This window comes from Octopus sinensis, linkage group LG23 (genome assembly GCF_006345805.1).
Source record: "Octopus sinensis linkage group LG23, ASM634580v1, whole genome shotgun sequence".
Classification (NCBI taxonomy): Eukaryota; Metazoa; Mollusca; class Cephalopoda; order Octopoda; family Octopodidae; genus Octopus; species Octopus sinensis.
The window spans coordinates 19,234,696-19,257,552 of NC_043019.1; the positions used below are offsets into that span (position 1 = coordinate 19,234,696).

The following is a 22,857-nucleotide window of genomic DNA, read 5'->3' on the forward strand; positions in this document are numbered from 1 at the left end:
AGAACCTAATCTTAAGAAGGGAACCTATTCCTACAAAAGAAAGCCACATCCATACATTTAGGGAGCAGCAACATCCCCTGAGAGGAGAACCTAATCTTAAGAAGGGAACCTATTCCTACAAAAGAAAGCCACATTCATACTTTTAGGGAGCAGCAACATCCCTGAGAGGAGAACCTAATCTTAAGAAGGGAACCTATTCCTACAAAAGAAAGCCACATCCATACATTTAGAGAGCAGCAGCATCCCCTGAGAGGAGAACCTAATCTTAAGAAGGGAACCTATTCCTACAAAAGAAAGCCACATCCATACATTTAGAGAGCAGCAACATCCCCTGAGAGGAGAACCTAATCTTAAGAAGGGAACCTATTCCTACAAAAGAAAGCCACATCCATACATTTAGGGAGCAGCAACATCCCCTGAGAGGAGAACCTAATCTTAAGAAGGGAACCTATTCCTACAAAAGAAAGCCACATCCATACATTTAGAGAGCAGCAACATCCCCTGAGAGGAGAACCTAATCTTAAGAAGGGAACCTATTCCTACAAAAGAAAGCCACATCCATACATTTAGAGAGCAGCAACATCCCCTGAGAGGAGAACCTAATCTTAAGAAGGGAACCTATTCCTACAAAGAAAGCCACATCCATACATTTAGAGAGCAGCAACATCCCCTGAGAGGAGAACCTAATCTTAAGAAGGGAACCTATTCCTACAAAAGAAAGCCACATCCATACATTTAGGGAGCAGCAACATCCCCTGAGAGGAGAACCTAATCTTAAGAAGGGAACCTATTCCTACAAAAGAAAGCCACATCCATACATTTAGAGAGCAGCAACATCCCCTGAGAGGAGAACCTAATCTTAAGAAGGGAACCTATTCCTACAAAAGAAAGCCACATTCATACTTTTAGGGAGCAGCAACATCCCCTGAGAGGAGAACCTAATCTTAAGAAGGGAACCTATTCCTACAAAAGAAAGCCACATCCATACATTTAGAGAGCAGCAGCATCCCCTGAGAGGAGAACCTAATCTTAAGAAGGGAACCTATTCCTACAAAAGAAAGCCACATCCATACATTTAGAGAGCAGCAACATCCCCTGAGAGGAGAACCTAATCTTAAGAAGGGAACCTATTCCTACAAAAGAAAGCCACATCCATACATTTAGGGAGCAGCAACATCCCCTGAGAGGAGAACCTAATCTTAAGAAGGGAACCTATTCCTACAAAAGAAAGCCACATCCATACATTTAGAGAGCAGCAACATCCCCTGAGAGGAGAACCTAATCTTAAGAAGGGAACCTATTCCTACAAAAGAAAGCCACATCCATACATTTAGAGAGCAGCAACATCCCCTGAGAGGAGAACCTAATCTTAAGAAGGGAACCTATTCCTACAAAAGAAAGCCACATCCATACATTTAGAGAGCAGCAACATCCCCTGAGAGGAGAACCTAATCTTAAGAAGGGAACCTATTCCTACAAAAGAAAGCCACATCCATACATTTAGGGAGCAGCAACATCCCCTGAGAGGAGAACCTAATCTTAAGAAGGGAACCTATTCCTACAAAAGAAAGCCACATCCATACATTTAGAGAGCAGCAACATCCCCTGAGAGGAGAACCTAATCTTAAGAAGGGAACCTATTCCTACAAAACAATACCCCTCTGAGGGTTCCCCAGAGCCGACCGTGTATCTCTTCCAGGTGGTGCTATTAAATTAGACATGGCCTGAGTCAACTTTGGCTGAAACTTATCCAAGTAATCTAATCTATGCTGTAACCTTTTAATCAAAGCCTGACAACGTGGGTAGAGGCTGATATCTTAACATTTCTGGTCTTAAGTATAAAAAAAATTATTAAAGATTTATATAGAACTACATTCAGAGTATGTCTATAAGCTATTGTGTTTAGACCTGGTTTCTATCCTCAAACTGTTCCATTTTGTAGATGCAATTTAAAAAAATTTTTTTTTTTTATAAAGAACTCCAAAATTAGAAAAATCAAAAATCTGCAACAATCTCGGTCCCATGAGGATTGGATAATGGATTTTCAACAGTGTAAAGAAACTGATTGTGGTGATCGTAGTTTTGACAGTGATTGTGGTGAAAGCAGAGACAGTGTTGATGATGACGATGGTTGAGATAAGTATGGGAGGAGGATAAAATAGTACGGGGGGGGGGGTTATAATGGTGACAGGAGCGGTGTGATGTGAGGTGGAAACGAGCTGCTTGGCGGAGGTCTGCGCTCTCAGAGTGCTTTTCCAGTTCTTTCATTTATCTAATTCTGTCACAGATTGGCTGACCAGAAACTGTTGGTTATAGCTCTAGTTAAGAATGCAAATGTCCAATTCTATCTCATTATTATTATTGTTGTTGTTGTTATTCTTTTACAGTGGCAGCCAGAGTGTTTGTGGGTTTGTAGTGCACCCCCCCCACCACCTATACCACTCCCATTCTTACTTAGGGTTTATCTCCTTTGGAATGTAGTGATTATGTAATGTATACAGGTTGAAGGCTATTCTATGTTTATGAGTTCTACCAAATGCAAGCTTGGGTCTTGCAGGCCCACACCTTCCACACCCTCAGAGTTGGCACACTTAATATTGGCACATTGAACGGTAGGTCGGGTGAGATTGTTGAGATGCTTGAATGGAGATGTGTAGATTTGTGCTGCATCCAAGAAGTAAGGTGGAGCGGAAGTTCTGCTAGGTTCCTCACAGGCAAAGAACATAGGTATAAAATTTTCTGGGTAAGGAACACTGATGGGGTTGGGGGCGTGGGTATACTTCTTGCAGAGAAATGGCTTGATAAGGTAATCAAGGTAGTCAGAGTCTGTGATAGAATCAGCAACCATTATCTCAGCTTATGGCCCTCAGGCAGGGCTACCTGATGAACAGAAAGACCGATTTTATGACACCCTCTTGCAGACTACCATGTCGACGAATGACAGGGACCTTCTCTTTGTGGCTGGCAACTTCAATGGGCATGTTGGACAACATGTAGGGAGTGTCCCTGGTGTACATGGTGAGTATGGATTTGGTTCAGGCTGCAGGAGTTCTGTGATGCAAATGATCTTTTGCTCTGTAATACTAACTTCAGGAAGCCTGCCAGTCACCTGTTCACCTACCAGTCTGGTGGGTACACAAATCAGATTGAATACATTCTCGCCGAGAAATGAGAAAGAGGGTTACTTATAAATGCCAAAACATTCCCAAGTGAAGAATACAGCCCACAGCATAGGTTAGTAGTTAGCGACTTCAGGATCAGGGCTAAATGACTGTGGAAGCTTAAGGATTCTGTGAATGGACAGAGATTTAGAGAGGTATTACTTGAAGCTTTTGATGAAAAAGAGAAAGATATAGCATCCTGTTGAGGGCCACTGACCAGATCTGTGGCTGGTGCAAAGTCCCCTCTTGACCTAAGGTAACATGGTGGTGGAACAATGTAGTTGACAGGGCCATTAGGGAAAAGAAACAGGCCTGGAAGGACAGGAAGAATGGTGGTAGCAGGGAACTGTATCAGATTGCCAGAAGGGAAGCTAGGAGACAAGTTTATTTAGTCAGAGGGGAAGCAGATAAGAAAAATTTGCCAATGTTCTGTGTTGTGAGGGCCAGGGACTTGAAGTGTTTCATGTTGCAAGACAGTATGTAAAAGATAACCGTGATGTCGAGAAATGTGTCTTCATGGATGATGGCTCACTTGCATTTAATGAGGCTGCAAAGAGAGAGACCTGGAGACACCACTATGAAGAATTGCTAAATGAAGAGAATGAATGGGAGAAAGAAAGTCTACCAAATGTTGATCCAACAGAGGAACCAGCTATCCAAATTGACAGTACCTTGGTAGATAAAGCAATTAAGGGTATGAATGGTTAGTGAGAGCTGTACAAGCCATGTACAGGGATGCTGTCAGTAAGGTGAGGGTTGGCAGTGAGTATAGTGAAGAATTCCGGGTAGGAGCAGGGGCTCACCAAGGATTATTCCTCAGCCCCCTCTTATTCATCATAGTCCTCCAGGCAATAACAGAGGAATTCAAGACAGGATGTCCCTGAGAGCTCCTCAATACTGATGATCTTGCTCTAATAGCTGAGTCACTATCAGAACTAGAGGAAAAGTTTCAGGTGTGAAGCAAGGTCTAGAATCAAAGGGCCTTAGAGTCAATCTAGCAAAAACCAAAGTCTTAGTAAGCAAGAAGGCAGACAAATCACAAATCCCTTCAGGTAGATGGCCCTGCTTGATCTGTGGAAGTGGCGTAGGTAGAAACTCCATAAGATGTACTCCATGTAAACTATGGATAAATAAGAGGTGCAGGCTAACTGAGAAGATAGTTTTTGTGTGTGGCAGATGCACAGGAGTAATGAACACCGAAGATGTACAGAAAACAGATCCCATCACATGCTAAGGGGAAAAACTACAAGTAGCTGATAGCTTCTGTTATGTAGGTGACCAAGTCAGTAGCTGGAGTGGATGCTCTGAGAGCATAGCTGCTAGAATAAGAATAGCCTGGACAAAGTTCAGAGAGCTGTTACCTCTGTTGGTTACAAAGGGCTGTCACTCAGAGTGAAAGGTAGACTGTATGATGCATGTGTGCAAACTGCCATGCTATGCAGCAGTGAAACATGGGCTGTGACTGTTGAGGACTGTGTAAGCTGGCAAGAAATGACGCTAGTATGCTCCGCTGGATGTATGATGTCAGTGTGCATACACTGACATTACACATCCAGCAGAGTGTAAGCACCCTGAGAGAAAAGTTGGACATAAGAAGCATCAGGTGTGGTGAGCAAGAGAGACAATTGCACTGGTATGGTCATGTGTTGTGTATAGATGAGGACAGCTGTGTGAAAAAGTGTCACACGCTAACAGTAGAGAGAACTTGTCAAGGAGGTAGACCCAGGAGGACCTGGAATGAGGTAATGAAGTTTGACCTTCGAACATTGAGCCTCACGGAGGCAATGACAAGTGACCAAAACCTTTGGAGACATGCTGTGCTTGAGAAGACCTGGCAAGCCAAGTGAGACCATAACCATGGCCTATGCCAGTGTTGCCCATTTAAGACTATTCTTCAATCATTGGGCAAGATACTGTGCTTGAGAAGACCTGTTGAGTCAAGTGAAATCATTGTCATGGCCAATGTCAGTACCGTCTGCCAGTAGCACATAAAAGGCACTATTTGAGCGTGTTGGTACCAGTCCCGCTGGACTGGCTCCCATGCAAAAAGTACCATAGAACGTGGTCAATGTCAGTGCTGCCTGACTGGCTCCCATGCCAGTGGCACGTAAAAAGCACCACTTGAGTGTGGCCAATGCCAGTGCCACCTGACTGGCTCCTGTACTGGTGGTATGTAAAAAGCACCCACTATGCTCTCGGAGTGGTTGGTGTTACAGAGGGCGTCCAGCTGTAGAAACCTTGCCAGATCAGATTGGAACTTTTTGCAGCCTCCCGGCTTGCCAGTCCTCAGTCAAACCATCCAACCCATGCCAGCATGGAAAGTGGATGTTAAACGATGATGATGATGATGATGATACACACACACACACAAACACACACATACACATGTATATATATACATGCACATATAATGGTTTAATGATGAACTAATCAGTGCTATGTTTGATCTTTAATTTCAGCCAACCAAAGGCAATCGAGACCAGCTACATTTAATAACGATGTAGGTATGCAGACCCGTAATACACCTGTTGATGATTCAAAGATGATGCCGGCTAAAAATCAGTATTATGTACTCCCAGATGGTAAACCTGTCTGTATTACTTTGAACACACCTTCTCACACCTGTCAACAAGCAGCAACACAACCCAACTCCATTGGCAAAACTTCAGGTAACTAACAAAAACTACTACTGTGTGATTAGGTCAGATTGCTCATCTAATCCTCTGATTACACTGGTCAACAAGTATTTTTCATCAAGCACGTGTCATGGTGTACTTAGTGTAGTTTTTAATGCTGATTTCAAATATACAATTAGATTTTTGACATCATGTACAGTTTTCAAGATGAGAAAGCTTTTTGGTTTTAGCTCATTCCAATTAATGAGGTGTATGCATGCATTTCATTCACATCACGAAAACATACCTTTAAAATAAACTACACTATTCATTGCTGCATAGTTCAGATGCAATATTTCATCATCTTAAATTAACCAATCAAATTTTGTCTGATGAAAATAGGTATTTCAACATCTCAAATCGTCCAGTCATAATTGGTCTGATGAAATATTTTATCATCTCAAATTTGTATCTATTTCCTTACCTGTTTACTGTGTCAAGACAGTGTAGAAATCAGCCTGATGTGTTTTGTTATGTCTGTGGATAATTTATTGTGAAAGCTCAAAAACCGTACAATAACACCAAAGATCAAGAAGATTTATAAGCTACACTTTGACTGTCCTCTTGGAGAAGAGGACAAATTATAGGCACCACATTTTATCTGCTCAGCTTGCTCAAATGACTTACATGACTGGTTCAATAATAATAAGAAGTCCATGGCTTTTGCCATTCTAATGATATGGAAGGAGCCAAAAGACCATTTTAATGACTTATTTTTGCAAAATAAATGTCACAATATTTTCTATGAAGAATAAACACAAAATTGTGTATCCCGAGTTGGATTCTGCAAAGAGACCTGTGGCTCACAATGGAAGTCTGCCAACTCCAGTTCCACCAGATGATGGTATTGAAACATCAGATGATGCTGCTGACTGTCATGATAGTGCTGCTGAGGAAGATCATGTGGCTGATGATGATAGCTTTGAACCTCAGAAATTTTCCCAAGCTGAACTTGTCACAGACCTATCCCTCTCAAAGTATAAAGCAGAACTGCTGGCATCAAGACTGAAGGACAAGTATCTGCTGCAGCACGGTGTTCGTTTAACTTATTTTCAGCAGAGAAATGTCGTTCTACAAATGTGTTTTTCTGTTGAAGGCCTGCTTTGCTTTTGCATTTGAATGTTTATCACAAAATCACGATCCTGCAGAGCAGCGTTTGTTAATCAACTCTTCAAAATGAAGTTTAAAAGCTGTACTTCTCCAAAATGGTAATTTGAAGCCCTCCATGCCGATTGCACACTGCGTTCGTCTTCATAAATCATATGAGAATATGGAACATTTACTTCATGCCATTGATTATGAAAGATACTCATGGAAAATACGTGGAGATTTAAAAGTCATTGCAATGTTAATGGGAATGTAGTCAGGTTTTACAAAATACTGTTGTTTCTTGTGCCTGTGGGATAGTCGAGCAACTGACAGACATTATTCGGAATCAAACTAGCAGACAAGAACATCATACCAGCCAGGACTGACTAGCATCAAGAATACACCTCTTGTAGCTCCATGTAATGTCCTATTGCCTCCTCTGTACATAAAGCTTGGACTGATGAAACAGTTTGTAAAGACACTAGGGAAGAGAAATGCCAGAGGGTTTGAATATATTGTAGAAAAGTTTCCCAAAATCACATAGATGAAGTTGAAAGAGGGTATCTTTGTTGGACCCCAAATTAGATGAGTAATCAAAGATGTCAACTTCAAGACAACACTGGATGAACTGGAACAGCCTGCCTGGAATGCTTTCAGTTGGATCTGTGAGAATTTCTTGGGCAACAAGAAGGCAATGGATTACATGGGTGGCACCAAGAATCTTCTGAAATATTACTCACAATGGATTGTCACATGTCACTGAAAGTTCACCTCTTGGACTCCCATCTGGATTTTTTCGCAGACAACCTTGGAGCAGTGTCTGATGAACACGGGGAAAGATTTCACCAAGATATTAATGCTATGGAAAAACAGTACCAACACTTCTGGAATGACAATATGCTGGTTGACTACTACTGGTCACTTTACTGTGATCAACCAAATCAGGAACATTGCGGGAAATCTAAATAACAATGTTTTTAACTCTGTTATTCTAACTTTGTCGGTTTGTCTGACCCATTTTTTGTGTATTCACTCTTTGTAGAATGAGAGTGAGGATTTTTAACTCAATAAACTCATTTACTTTCTAAAAATAATATGTCCTTATTTATTACGTTAATGATTTCATACACAAAAATATATAAATATTTGCAGGTATCTACTGAAAAACTGATATATGTTGCATACAAATGGAGAGAGGTTTTGAAATCAGCTTGAGAAATTAGTCTAAAGAAGTTGGTCTGCATTCGTAACGAGTTTAATACATTTAATTTTGTTGGCCAGTGTTATCAGACTAATTGCTTGTCTGTCTGTTTGATCATCTGACTTCCCTTTTACCTGCCTACTTCACTGTTTAGCTATCTAATTACCTGTCTAGCAATCTGCCTTCTAGACAATGCCTGCCTCTACCTGTCTCCAAGAGCCTGTGTTTTATTGTCTGTGTGATTGATAGCTTACACCCACATTGGGGGCCTTCTGAAAGGAATTCTGAGAGTAATGAAAAGCATTTCAAATGGACTATGAAAATAGGAAACTTCCCAACATAAATACTGTAGAAATCAGTTTATTTAGGGATAAATAATCTTTATTAAGGATTATATCATTAAAGACAAAAAAATAACCTGTACACACACTCCAAACCTCCAGCATTAACAACACATATGCCTGCAAACAACTCATACATGGGACACATGTGTACACAGGGTAGTTACGCAATATGTACAACTCACATACATGTGTACACACACATACAAGATACGCATACATGCATTCAGACCACACATACATAGCACAAACACAGCAACTGCAAACACGAACAAGTTTGGCACAAATACATTGCACACACACACACACACACACATGAAATAATCATTAAAAACTCGATATTTATGCAGAAAAGAAGAGCAGCAAAGGTGATGCAGGCCGAAATACCTGAGCAGTGATCTGACTGCTGACCACTGATGGACATCTGCCACTTAAAGTGATGATTCCATTCTACCCCGGGTGCCCACAGTTCACATTGTCTATCTACACAGTATGGAGTCAGTTCCTTTTCTGCATAACAAACGAAGCCATTCCTCTCAGACTAGCAGAGTCGTCTCTTCTTTTCAGTTGACTAAAACTTTGGTTTATGTCAAGTTGATTCTAGGTTTTGCTTCCAGGTCTGGAAATTCTTGTCTATGTCTGCTCCAAGGAGTAGGCTATCAGCATGTAGGAGTGGCCATCCGACTGCTGGTCTTAATCTTCTCTGCAATGGGAGATTCAGTGTCTGTCCTCTGCATGTGAAAGGAAATGTTCTCTTACTTAATGATGGTCAAGAGGTTCATGCAGAGGATCATGTTTTCCTCTAACCATCCGACTATCATGTGTGTAGCATTGGCATGGTAACGGCTACTCTCCCCCCTCCCTTCCTCTCTCTCTCAATCCAGCCTGTTTGTCTACTCTTGTAACTTCTTACTTTCTAACTTCGTTTCCTCTCCTTCCCGTTCTCTCTGACTGACTCTCCCTCACACTCTATGTTTTTGTTTTCCAGTGAGACTCTCCAATTGTCTGTCAGTTTGGATGTGCAGCTGACCGGCTCTTTCCTGCTGGCCCTTTGTTTACCTCTGTTTGCCTCTACAACAGCCTGTCTTTCTCTCTCTCTCCCTCTCTTCCACTACAGCCTGACCAACAGGCCTACATCTAACCAACAGCCTGTCTTTCTGTCTCTAAGACCTTCTCAATGGCAATGTGCTTATGCCAACAATGGCCGTTCACTTGGTTCACTTGGTACATTAGAAATAATAAAAACATTACAATATAGACAAACCACAAACAAGCAAACTGCTCAACACAAAACTTGTAAAAATTAGCTGTTTTAGGGAGCAACAACATCCCCTGAGAGGAGAACCTAATCTTAAGAAGGGAACCTATCCCTACAAAAGAAAGCCACATCCATACATTTAGGGAGCAGCAACATCCCCTGAGAGGAGAACCTAATCTTAAGAAGGGAACCTATTCCTACAAAAGAAAGCCACATCCATACTTTTAGGGAGCAGCAACATCCCCTGAGAGGAGAACCTAATCTTAAGAAGGGAACCTATCCCTACAAAAGAAAGCCACATCCATACATTTAGGGAGCAGCAACATCCCCTGAGAGGAGAACCTAATCTTAAGAAGGGAACCTATTCCTACAAAAGAAAGCCACATCCATACTTTTAGGGAGCAGCAACATCCCCTGAGAGGAGAACCTAATCTTAAGAAGGGAACCTATTCCTACAAAAGAAAGCCACATCCATATTTTTAGGGAGCAGCAACATCCCCTGAGAGGAGAACCTAATCTTAAGAAGGGAACCTATTCCTACAAAAGAAAGCCACATCCATACTTTTAGAGAGCAACAACATCCCCTGAGAGGAGAACCTAATCTTAAGAAGGGAACCTATTCCTACAAAAGAAAGCCACATCCATACATTTAGGGAGCAACAACATCCCCTGAGAGGAGAACCTAATCTTAAGAAGGGAACCTATTCCTACAAAAGAAAGCCACATCCATACTTTTAGAGAGCAGCAACATCCCCTGAGAGGAGAACCTAATCTTAAGAAGGGAACCTATTCCTACAAAAGAAAGCCACATCCATACATTTAGAGAGCAGCAACATCCCCTGAGAGGAGAACCTAATCTTAAGAAGGGAACCTATTCCTACAAAAGAAAGCCACATCCATACTTTTAGAGAGCAACAACATCCCCTGAGAGGAGAACCTAATCTTAAGAAGGGAACCTATTCCTACAAAAGAAAGCCACATCCATACATTAGGGAGCAACAACATCCCCTGAGAGGAGAACCTAATCTTAAGAAGGGAACCTATTCCTACAAAAGAAAGCCACATCCATACATTTAGGGAGCAACAACATCCCCTGAGAGGAGAACCTAATCTTAAGAAGGGAACCTATTCCTACAAAAGAAAGCCACATCCATACATTTAGAGAGCAGCAACATCCCCTGAGAGGAGAACCTAATCTTAAGAAGGGAACCTATTCCTACGAAAGAAAGCCACATCCATACTTTTAGGGAGCAGCAACATCCCCTGAGAGGAGAACCTAATCTTAAGAAGGGAACCTATTCCTACGAAAGAAAGCCACATCCATACTTTTAGGGAGCAGCAACATCCCCTGAGAGGAGAACCTAATCTTAAGAAGGGAACCTATTCCTACAAAAGAAAGCCACATCCATACTTTTAGAGAGCAACAACATCCCCTGAGAGGAGAACCTAATCTTAAGAAGGGAACCTATTCCTACAAAAGAAAGCCACATCCATACTTTTAGGGAGCAACAACATCCCCTGAGAGGAGAACCTAATCTTAAGAAGGGAACCTATTCCTACAAAAGAAAGCCACATCCATACTTTTAGGGAGCAGCAACATCCCCTGAGAGGAGAACCTAATCTTAAGAAGGGAACCTATTCCTACAAAAGAAAGCCACATCCATACTTTTAGGGAGCAACAACATCCCCTGAGAGGAGAACCTAATCTTAAGAAGGGAACCTATTCCTACAAAAGAAAGCCACATCCATACTTTTAGGGACTGGTTTCTCTTTTCCTGCTCTCCAAATGCCAGTTCAATTCATAGAGCAGAATACTTGAATATTTTAGAAATACAAACAAGCCACATCGATTTATGCCTCTCCAGGACATTGTTTTATGCTCCATATTTTGCTTCCCACCACCCAGACGAGATTTGGGTCAAGAGTATTATCTAGGGTGGGGAAACAACCAGTATTGTATTGCTAAAAATAATATTGTGGTCAACGTGTTCCATAATGGCATCACATCTGAAAGAATTTGGTTAGAGTTCTAAAGTGAACTTCTTAAATACACAGCTGTACCTGCACGTGTAGCAATATGTGTATGTGTGTGTGCACGTGTATATGAACATGCATATACATACATACATACATACACACACATACATATGTATACATACATATACACACACATATATATATATATATATGTGTGTGTGTGTGTGTGTGTGCTGTTGGATCAGGTAATGAAGGTCACGGAGAGGGTCATAGCCCAACTAATTAGAGAGAGAGTTAGTTTAGATGAGATGCAGTTTGGGTTCGTGCCAGGGAAAAGTACCACTGATGCTATATTTCTGGTGAGACAGCTGCAGGAGAATTACCTAGCCAAAGATAAGCCCCTGTACCTGGCTTTTGTTGACATGGAGAAAGCCTTCGACAGGGTCACCTGATCCCTTATCTGGTGGTCAATGAGGAAACTAGGGATAGATGAATGGTTAGTGAGAGCTGCACAAGCCATGTACAGGGACGCTGCTAGTAAGGTGAGGGTTGGCGACGAGTACAGTGAAGAATTCCGGGTAGAGGTTGGGGTCCACCAAGGTTCAGTCCTCAGCCCCCTCCCATTTATCATAGTCCTCCAGGCAATAACGGAGGAATTCAAGACAGGTTGCCCCTGGGAGCTCCTCTATGCTGATGACCTTGCTCTAATTGCTGAGTCGCTATCAGAACTGGAGGAGAGGTTTCAGGTGTGGAAACAAGGATTAGAATTGAAGGGCCTTAGAGTCAACCTAGATAAAACCAAAGTCCTAATAAGTAGGAAGGTTGACAAATCACAAACGCCTTCAGGTAGATGGCCCCGCTCAATCTGTAGAAAAGGCATAGGTAGAAACTCAATAAGATGCACCAAATGTAAGCTATGGACACATAAGAGGTGCAGCAATGTCAAAGGAAGGCTAACTAGGAAAATAGTTTTTGCATGTGGCAGATGCTCAGGAGCAATAAACACTGAAAATGCGCAGAGAGCAACTTTCCCCACATTCCAGGGAGAAAAACTAGAAATAGTTGATAGCTTCTGTTACTTAGGTTACTTCCGTTACTTAGGGGCAGGTGTGCTGAAAGTGTAACTGCTAGAGTAAGAATAGCCTGGGCAAAGTTCAGAGAGCTCTTACCTCTGCTGGTGACAAAAGGCCTCTCGCTCAGAGTAAAAGGCAGACTGGATGACGCATGTGTATGAACAGCCATGCTACATGGCAGTGAAACATGGGCCGTAACTGCTGAGGACATGCATAAGCTCGCAAGAAATGAAGCCAGTATTCTCCGATCGATGTGTAATGTCAGTGTTCATACTTGACAGAGTGTAAGTACCTTGAGAGAAAAGCTGGACCTAAGAAGCATCAGTTGTGGTGTGCAAGAGAGACGTTTGCGCTGGTATGGTCATGTGGCAAGAATGGATGAAGATAGTTGTGTGAAAAAGTGCCACACCCTAGCGGTTGAGGGACCCTGTGGAAAAGGTAGACCCAGGAAAACCTAGAACGAGGTGGTGAAGCATGACCTTCGAACTTTAGGTCTCACCGAGGAAATGACTAGAGACCGAGACCTATGGAAGCCTGCTGTGTGTGAGAAGACCTGGCAAGACTAGTGAGATCATAACCCGTGGCCTCTACATGGGATGGAGCCAGTCCACTTATGCATAACTTTCCTTCTTGGGACACAAAACTCTACTTGTGAAGACCTGTTGAGGCAAGTGAAAATCGAAATCGATCAACATCAATTGAAAATGCAGCTATGATACCAGTGCTGGGGGCATGTAAGAGAACCATACGAACTGGCCGTTGCCAGTACTGCCCTGACTGGCCTCCATGCCGGTGGCACGTAAAAAGCGCCATATGACCGTGGCTGTTGCCAGCCTCGCCTGGCCTCTGTGCTGGTGGCACGTAAAAAGCACCATGTGATCATGGCTGTTGCCAGCCTCGCCTGGCCTCTGTGCCAGTGGCACATAAAAAGCACCATCTGATCGTGGCCGTTTGCCAGCCTCGTCTGGCACCTGTGTCGATGGCACATAAAAGCACCCACTACACTCACGGAGTTGTTGGCGTTAGAAAGGGCATCCAGCCGTAGAAACATTGCCAGATTAGACTGGGCCTGGTGCAGCCTTCTGGCTTCCCAGACCCCAGTTGAACCATCCAACCCATGCTAGCATGGAAAGCGGACGCTAAACGATGATGATGATATATACATGTATATGTATATGTATATATACATGCATACATACATGCACATATAATGGTTTAATGATGAACTAATCAGTGCTATGTTTGATCTTTAATTTCAGCCAACCAAAAGCAATCGAGACCAGCTACATTTAATATGAATGAAGATATGCAAACCCGTAAGACACCTATTGACGATTCAAATTTCATGCCGGCTAAAAATCAGTATTATGTACTCCCAGATGGCACACCTGTCTGTATCACTTTGAACACACCTTCTCTCACCTCTCAACAAGCAGCAACACAACCCAACACCACTGGCATAACTTCAGGTAACTAACAATAAGCTACTCTGTGTGATTGTGTCAGATTGTGTGTCTAATCCTCTGATTAGTGTTCTGATTGCTTGTCCGTCTGTTTGATCATCTGACTTCCCTTTTACCTGCCTACTTCACTGTTTAGCTATCTAATTACCTGTCTAGCAATCTGCCTTCTAGACAATGCCTGCCTCTACCTGTCTCCAAGAGCCTGTGTTTTATTGTCTGTGTGATTGATAGCTTACACCCACATTGGGGGCCTTCTGAAAGGAATTCTGAGAGTAATGAAAAGCATTTCAAATGGACTATGAAAATAGGAAACTTCCCAACATAAATACTGTAGAAATCAGTTTATTTAGGGATAAATAATCTTTATTAAGGATTATATCATTAAAGACAAAAAAATAACCTGTACACACACTCCAAACCTCCAGCATTAACAACACATATGCCTGCAAACAACTCATACATGGGACACATGTGTACACATGGTAGTTACCTGTACATGTATCCATATGTGTGTTCTTGTGTGTGTGTGTGTACATACATATAGATATATTCATGCATACATGTATAGGGAAAAAGAGAACACATATGCTGAACTATGGAGAAATCTGCAGTCACTCTATCCAGATTACAAGTTCAGGTTTATACGTTTAATTATTGGAGCACTGGGGTATATAACACAATGCCTAAATACCAATCTTGAGAAATTAGGCTTCTCAAAACCAGAAAGGAGAAAGCTAATTTGAAGACTACAGATCCAGTCCATCACTGGAACTGTAGAAATCTGTAAAACATTCCAGAAGTTTACCATTTTAATATATATAAGAATATCTAGATATGCAAGTATATGCATGAGAATACATACCTAAAACAAAATATACAAATCTGCACGTATAGATACATACATACAAACAAAAATACCGTGTTGTTGATGTTGAAATTCCAATGAAAGAGCCTTGGATCTAGGTTTGAAACTGGCTCTTTCTCTATTGGCAAGAAATCTTGAAATAGTTGACACATACATACAAACACTCATACATACAATTATACACATACATACATACATATGTGCACGAACTTGTGCCTATGTACGTATGTGAGGTCTAATCAACAAGTATCCTGACTGGTTTTATAAAAACAAAACTACATGTACCAATTTGGCATTTAATTTCCTTCAAAGTAGACCCCTTTGGAAGCCATGCACTTATTCCAGCATTGTGTCCATTCATGGAAGCATTCCTGGAACTCATTTTCTGGGATAATCAGCAGTTGCCTAGTGGCACTCACTTTGATTTCCTCAATGTCCTGGAATCTTCTCTCTTTCAACGAGTATTTGATTTTTGGAAAGAGGAAAGAGTTGCAGTGGCTGTTGGACCTGGAAAATGCTGTGCCTAACCAAAACCTGCTGCACAAGCTGCACTGAAGGGGTGGGTGCATTGTCATGGTGCAATTGCCACTCACCGAACGCATGCAGTTGTGGCCTTTTCTGATGAATAGCATTCTGCAATCACTGCTAAATGTCACGGTAGTAGTCTTTGTTTCCTGTCTGACCAGGTGGAGCATACTCATGATGAAGAATCCCCTTGTACTTGAAGAAAATGGTCAACAGTTTCTTCACATTGTTTCAGTCTCGGAGAGATTGGAGGTCTTCCACTGCAAAGATTGAGCCTTTTTTTGGGGTCATAGCTATAGATATATGATTCATCACCCATTATGATGATTCCAAAAAGTTTTTATCGTTCTTGGCACAGAAAAGGAGATCTCGGGCAACTGAAACCCCAAAGTCTTTTTGTTCAGCTGAAAGCAGTTTTGGCAGAGACTTGGCAGACATGCATCTCACACCCAAATCTTCAGTGATAATGGACTGTAACTAATCTGCACATCCTCTGATAACTCACGGATGGCAATTCGATGATTTTACCTCACAGGGCTGCACGTACATCTGTGATGTTTTTCTCAGTTCTGCTGGTTGTGGGTCTCCCAGAACATTTGTCAATATTAACATTTTTTGGCCCTCTTCGAAATGTCTGAACCACTCATACACTTGTGTGCAGTTCATACACTCTTCTCCATACACTTTCTGCAACTTTGTGTAGACCTCTGAGCAGGTATTGCCAAGCTTTTGGCAAAGTTTGATGTAGATTCTCTGTTCAACTTTCTCTGTCATGGTCAATGCCATAATCACACGCTACACACGTTCCTTCCAAGCACTGCTGTAAACAGTGGAAGTGAGCTAGAATGTTAATAGTGTACATGCATAGCAGAGTTCACGGTCAATCTGTGCCAAACAGCTTCCCTCTGTGTGCTTTAGCTTCATCACTATGGCAACAGTCCAGATACTTATTGGTCAGACCACGTACATGATGACTGCAAACCAATGATTTAGTATGGCCATCGCCTGATAGAAAGTCTTACACAAGCAATGCTCATATAGGACTCTTCATTCCAGCCAAAGACCACACGGTTGACAAGTGTGAATGATGTTGGAGCTCTTTTGCGATTTATCCTTGTGTATTTTCATATGGTGCTTGAGGCCTCCTGAGGAGGCACATTATTATCCACAACTCTGACACCTTTTCATTTCATACTCAGTGTAGTCCACGGCTGGTTTGGTAAGATGACTGCATTGAGGGCTTTTCACTCCTACCATACTCAGATAAATGCACCTACATCAATTACAAGTTACTTCATTGCCCAGATGAAATTTCGATAACAGCTCAGGGTGTCCTTTCTAGCGTTTCTTTCACACTTCTGATGTTCCCTTCTCTGTAATTCAGATTCTTTTGTCCCCTTTTTGATGCTTTTTTTCCAACTTCCTTCCTCTAATGCTTTATTTTCCCACTCATCCAATTCGTGTCTTAATCAATGTTTGCTTCACATAACCCTTGAACCCCATCTTTAGTTTATATCTTGGGTGCTTCCCTTGAGCTAGTTGCTTTGGTATCCTTTGGTCATCCATTCTCACCACATTCCCACACCACCCAAGACGGTGCTGTTGAATGATAATTTCCATAATAGAGTAGCTACTCCCTACTAACACCTCCATTTGATTCCTGCAAAATAGCAGGAATCAACTGGAGGATGAAAGCATTTATGAAAGTGTTCCAGCCTCTTCAGAAGCCACCTAAGGTGTGGCACCTCAGATTTACATGCATCAAGCAGCAAAGAGAATGCACTACTTTTGTACGCTTTCATTTCTGTATCCTTCAAAATCCCACACTGTTATCAAAGACAATTGTTCAATTTTCCAAAAGTGTCACTTGCTTTCCCGATGCAAAGGAAGATTTTGTCATCCTGAGTACCAGAACTGTTTAGGCTACTTCCCAAGTATACAAAGATGTCTGCAACCTTGTGCCGCTTTCCATAAACAAACACTGTTGACCAATTCTATTCTCTTTTTCTTAAGAAGTTCTTGTATGCTTTGATTACAAACCAATCTTTGTGCGTTCAGGACATAAAAACAAGCACCTCTCTGCAAATTTTGATAACATTTTCTCTGAAATAATCCCAGCTGTTATGTCAGGTCACTCTTGGGCACCACCGGTAACATGCAACCCAGTACAACTTGCTGTACAGTCTGGTTGTTGGCAACTAAACTGGCAACCCCATCAAGCTTGCTTGATGAGGAGGGTGACTGTTCAATACCCTGCAGGACATAAATTAAACCCTGTCAAAGGGTGGAAGAACTCATGAATAGTCAACGCCCATCCAGCAATATATATATACATATGTACACATGCATGCATATGCGGAGACATGGAAATTCTTGGGTTGGTGTCCAGGCATGTGGCTAGCCCACTGTGTATGTTGTTGTCACAACATACATACACACATATTCATATACATATACATACATGCTTGCATGCACATATAATGTTTAATGATGAACTAATCAGTGATATGTTTGATCTTTAATTTCAGCCAACCAAAAGCAACCGAGACCAGCTACATTTAATAAGGACGTAGGTATGCAGACCAATATGACATCTAGTGACGATTCAAATTTGATGCAGGCTAAAAATCAGTATTATGTACTCCCAGATGGCACACCTGTCTATATCACTTTGAACACACCTTCTCTCACCTCTCAACAAGCAGCAACACAACCCAACACCACTGGCATAACTTCAGGTAACTAACAACAAGCTACTCTGTGTGATTGTGTCAGATTGTGTGTCTAATCCTCTGATTAGTGTTCTGATTGCTGGTCTGTCTGTTTGATCATCTGACTTCCCTTTTACCTGCCTACTTCACTGTTTAGCTATCTAATTACCTGTCTAGCAATCTGCCTTCTAGGCAATGCCTGCCTCTACCTGTCTCCAAGAGCCTGTGTTTTATTGTCTGTGTGATTGATAGCTTACACCCACATTGGGGGCCTTCTGAAAGGAATTCTGAGAGTAATGAAAAGCATTTCAAATGGACTATGAAAATAGGAAACTTCCCAACATAAATACTGTAGAAATCAGTTTATTTAGGGATAAATAATCTTTATTAAGGATTATATCATTAAAGACAAAAAAATAACCTGTACACACACTCCAAACCTCCAGCATTAACAACACATATGCCTGCAAACAACTCATACATGGGACACATGTGTACACAGGGTAGTTACGCAATATGTACAACTCACATACATGTGTACACACACATACAAGATACGCATACATGCATTCAGACCACACATACATAGCACAAACACAGCAACTGCAAACACGAACAAGTTTGGCACAAATACATTGCACACACACACACACACACACATGAAATAATCATTAAAACTCGATATTTATGCAGAAAAGAAGAGCAGCAAAGGTGATGCAGGCCGAAATACCTGAGCAGTGATCTGACTGCTGACCACTGATGGACATCTGCCACTTAAAGTGATGATTCCATTCTACCCCGGGTGCCCACAGTTCACATTGTCTATCTACACAGTATGGAGTCAGTTCCTTTTCTGCATAACAAACGAAGCCATTCCTCTCAGACTAGCAGAGTCGTCTCTTCTTTTCAGTTGACTAAAACTTTGGTTTATGTCAAGTTGATTCTAGGTTTTGCTTCCAGGTCTGGAAATTCTTGTCTATGTCTGCTCCAAGGAGTAGGCTATCAGCATGTAGGAGTGGCCATCCGACTGCTGGTCTTAATCTTCTCTGCAATGGGAGATTCAGTGTCTGTCCTCTGCATATGAAAGGAAATGTTCTCTTACTTAATGATGGTCAAGAGGTTCATGCAGAGGATCATGTTTTCCTCTAACCATCCGACTATCATGTGTGTAGCATTGGCATGGTAACGGCTTTAATTTCAGCCATCCGAAAGCAATCAAAACCAGCCACATTTAATAAGGATGTAGGTATGTAGACCAATATGACATGTAGTGACGATTCAAATTTGATGCAGGCTAAAAATCAGTATGATGTACTCCCAGATGGCACACCTGTCTGTATCACTTTGAACACACCTTCTCTCACCTCTCAACAAGCAGCAACACAACCCAACACCACTGCCAAAACTCCAGGTAACTAACAACAAGCTACTCTGTGTGATTGTGTCAGATTGTGTGTCTTATCCTCTGACCATCACTCTGATTGCTAGTCTGCCTTTTGCATGCCTACTTCACGGTTTCCTTTCTTCTCTCCCTCTTATAGGTATGTATGTATGGCTGGCCAGTAACGTATTTTTCTGCAATATTTGGATAATTTATCCTGTCCAGGCTATTTTATTAGCAGTATCACATGTTTGAGAATAAATTGTTTCTCTATCTTTCAATTCATCTCAACGCTTCTAAAGGAAACTTTGTTTAGTTTCATTGTAAGTTGTATGTATGCACATGTGTGTGTGTGTGTGTGTATGTATGTATGTAGGGAAATATCTGTTTGCGTGATAACAGGTGATAGGAAGGGCATCTGACTAGAAAACTTGCCTCAATCAACTGTGAGACTCATGTAAGCATCGAGAATGGTCATTAAAATGATGATGACGGTGATGACGATGATGATAATGATGATAATGGCAACCCTGAACCAGAATTGAAGACAGAAATATTTCAGTTCATGAACGTCACGCCATCTCATTGTCTCTTCTCTTATAAGAACAGAACTCAGTGGTTTAGTGAAAAACTAATCAACTCTATCTTTGATTTTTCAGCCAGCCCAGCACAGTCAAAGAGATCTAGACTGAAGGAGGATGTAGGTGTGCAGGCTGGTGAGATACCTGACAATTCAATGAAGACACAGGTCAGCAATCAGAACTATGTGCTTCCAGATGGCTCACCTCTCCATTTCACTTTCAACAGGCCACCAAAAGCAACAGTGCAACCTACTTTGAATAGAAAAATTCCAGGTAACTCAACCACCTGCTTCTCTGTGCAGCTGTGTGTCTACCTACTCGTTAGATTGTCTGATTTAATCTCTTACCTGCCAGCATGCTTGGTTGCCTGTCTAATCATCTATCAGTTCAATTGTACCTCTGTTTTTCTGAATGTTGGCCTGATGGCCTGACTACCTTTTCTCATTGTCTATCTGTCTTTTACTTTGTGTGTCTATTTAATCATTTGACTCCCTGTCTGTCTGCCTGCCTGTTTATCAGTCTGTCTGTGTGTTAGTCTTGTTATCTAGATTTTAATATTTTACTTGGCTACTTTGCTTATCACCCTTTGACTGTCTCTTTGTCTCTGTTCAACTGACTGAATGATCATTTGTGTTTTTGTCCATCAGACATACAATACTACTGTCTGCTTTCTGTACACTCATATGTTTAATGGCCTGTCTTTCACTGTTTGTATGCCTGTCAATCTACACCAACGTTGGAGTTATCTTTCATTAAAGAAATGCCAAAACTATTTTTAAATATTTCAAAAACAACCCCACCACACAAAATAGGAATCTCATTCACACAAATATTGTCGAAAATTTAGGAGAACATACTTCCTTATAAGGATTATATCAATACAGAAAAAATAACCTCACACAAGGAAACTGTTCATGTAGAAACTGTTATCTCTGAATCTTAAGCACACACAACACATGTAGACAAACACCTCATATGCAGCCCATATGTACAAACACAACACATGTAGACAAACACACACACACCATGCACACCACATCACGCATATGAGTACACATGCACACACATAATGTACACGCTCATCCAAGTCATAAATACATTCAAGGTGGATCCATCCATGTTTTGTACAAACATATCACAAACACAGGGAGATGTTGTTGAAAATAAGATATTTATTTATACATATTACTGATATTGCTGTGAGACTTGAATAAACATTATTACAGGCTGAAAAACATTACAGCAAATATGAGTTTTTCTAAGCATTCCAGCGTCGCCTTACTGGCACTTGTGCCAGTGGCACATGAAAAACATTCGAGCGAGGTTGTTGCCAGTGTCGCTGAACTGGCTCCTGTGCAGGTGGCATGTGAAAAACACCACTTGAGTGTGGTCATTGCCAGTACCGCCTGACTGGCCCTTGTGCCAGTGACATGTAAAAGCACCCATCACACTCTCGGAGTGGTTGGCGTTAGGAAAGGCATCCAGCTGTAGAAACATTGCCAGATCAGAATGGAACCTGGTGCAGCCATATGGTTCACCAGTCCTCAGTCAAATCGTCCAACCCATGCTTGCATGGAAAGCGGACGTTGAACGATGATGATGATGATGGTGATGGTGATGATGATTCCATTAAGTATCTTTCAATATTCAACCCTGGCAACTGAACTCAATACAAAAAGAGATGTGGCTCAATACCACCAGGCGTTTTATCTAGTGCTCTACAGTTTCTGACAGTGGCCACCTAATAATAATAAATTCCCTAATAACTGATGTACCAATCCTAACAGATAACAATATATTTCTAAAAGAAATAGAGAAACTATTGATATAGAAATCAAAATAACTCAAATATGGAGCATGAAAGCAGAAACAATCCCTGTGATAATAAATGCTTCAGATGTGATCCCAAAACATGCAAACAAATACATAGCAAAAACACAAGGACTTATGAATCTACATAACTTACAGAGAAAGCAAGGCACCACACACATGTTATGTAGGGAAAATCACACCACCACACATAGCCAAGACACACAGAGTTGTGCAGTGAAAACATACAATAAAACTGAAGCTAAAATAGTAATAATTCTTTCTAATTTTGGAAGAAGGCCATCAGTTTTGAAGGAATGTGTAGTAGTTAATACCATTGACCCCAGGACTTGACCGTTACTTTATTTTATTAACCCTAGGAAAATGGAAGGTAAAGTTGACACCTGCAATTCTGCCAGCTTGCCACTTTGATGGTTTCTGATTTAGGTATGAGACCAATAATTCTATGGAGAAAGGTTAGTCAATGCTATTGACTCCAGTCCTTGACCCTGAAAAGATGAAAAGCAAAGTTGACCTCAGCAGGATTTGAACTCAGAATGTAAAGGGGACAGAAAAATATGGCAAAGCATTTTTCTAACATGCTGAGGATTCTGACAGCCCACTGCCTAATAATGATAATAATAGTAATCCTTTCAATTATAAGCACAAGGCCTGAAATTTGGGGGAGGGGGGAGTCAGTCGATTCCATTGACCCCAGTGCGTGACTGGTATTTGATTTATCGACCT

The 22,857-nt window shown here is 41.4% G+C and overlaps 1 protein-coding gene across 1 annotated transcript in view; it reads left to right on the forward strand.

Annotated features, from left to right (window-relative positions):
- The window catches only part of LOC115223709 (proteoglycan 4-like), a 100,485-nt gene that overhangs the window by 68,957 nt on the left and 8,671 nt on the right, over window positions 1–22,857 (forward strand). Inside the window, exons 13-14 of the mRNA XM_036512650.1 lie at window positions 19,541–19,750; window positions 20,380–20,574. Of these exons, the coding sequence (XP_036368543.1) occupies window positions 19,541–19,593 (53 nt within the window). The 3' untranslated portion in view covers window positions 19,594–19,750; window positions 20,380–20,574. The remainder of the gene's footprint in view (window positions 1–19,540; window positions 19,751–20,379; window positions 20,575–22,857) is intronic.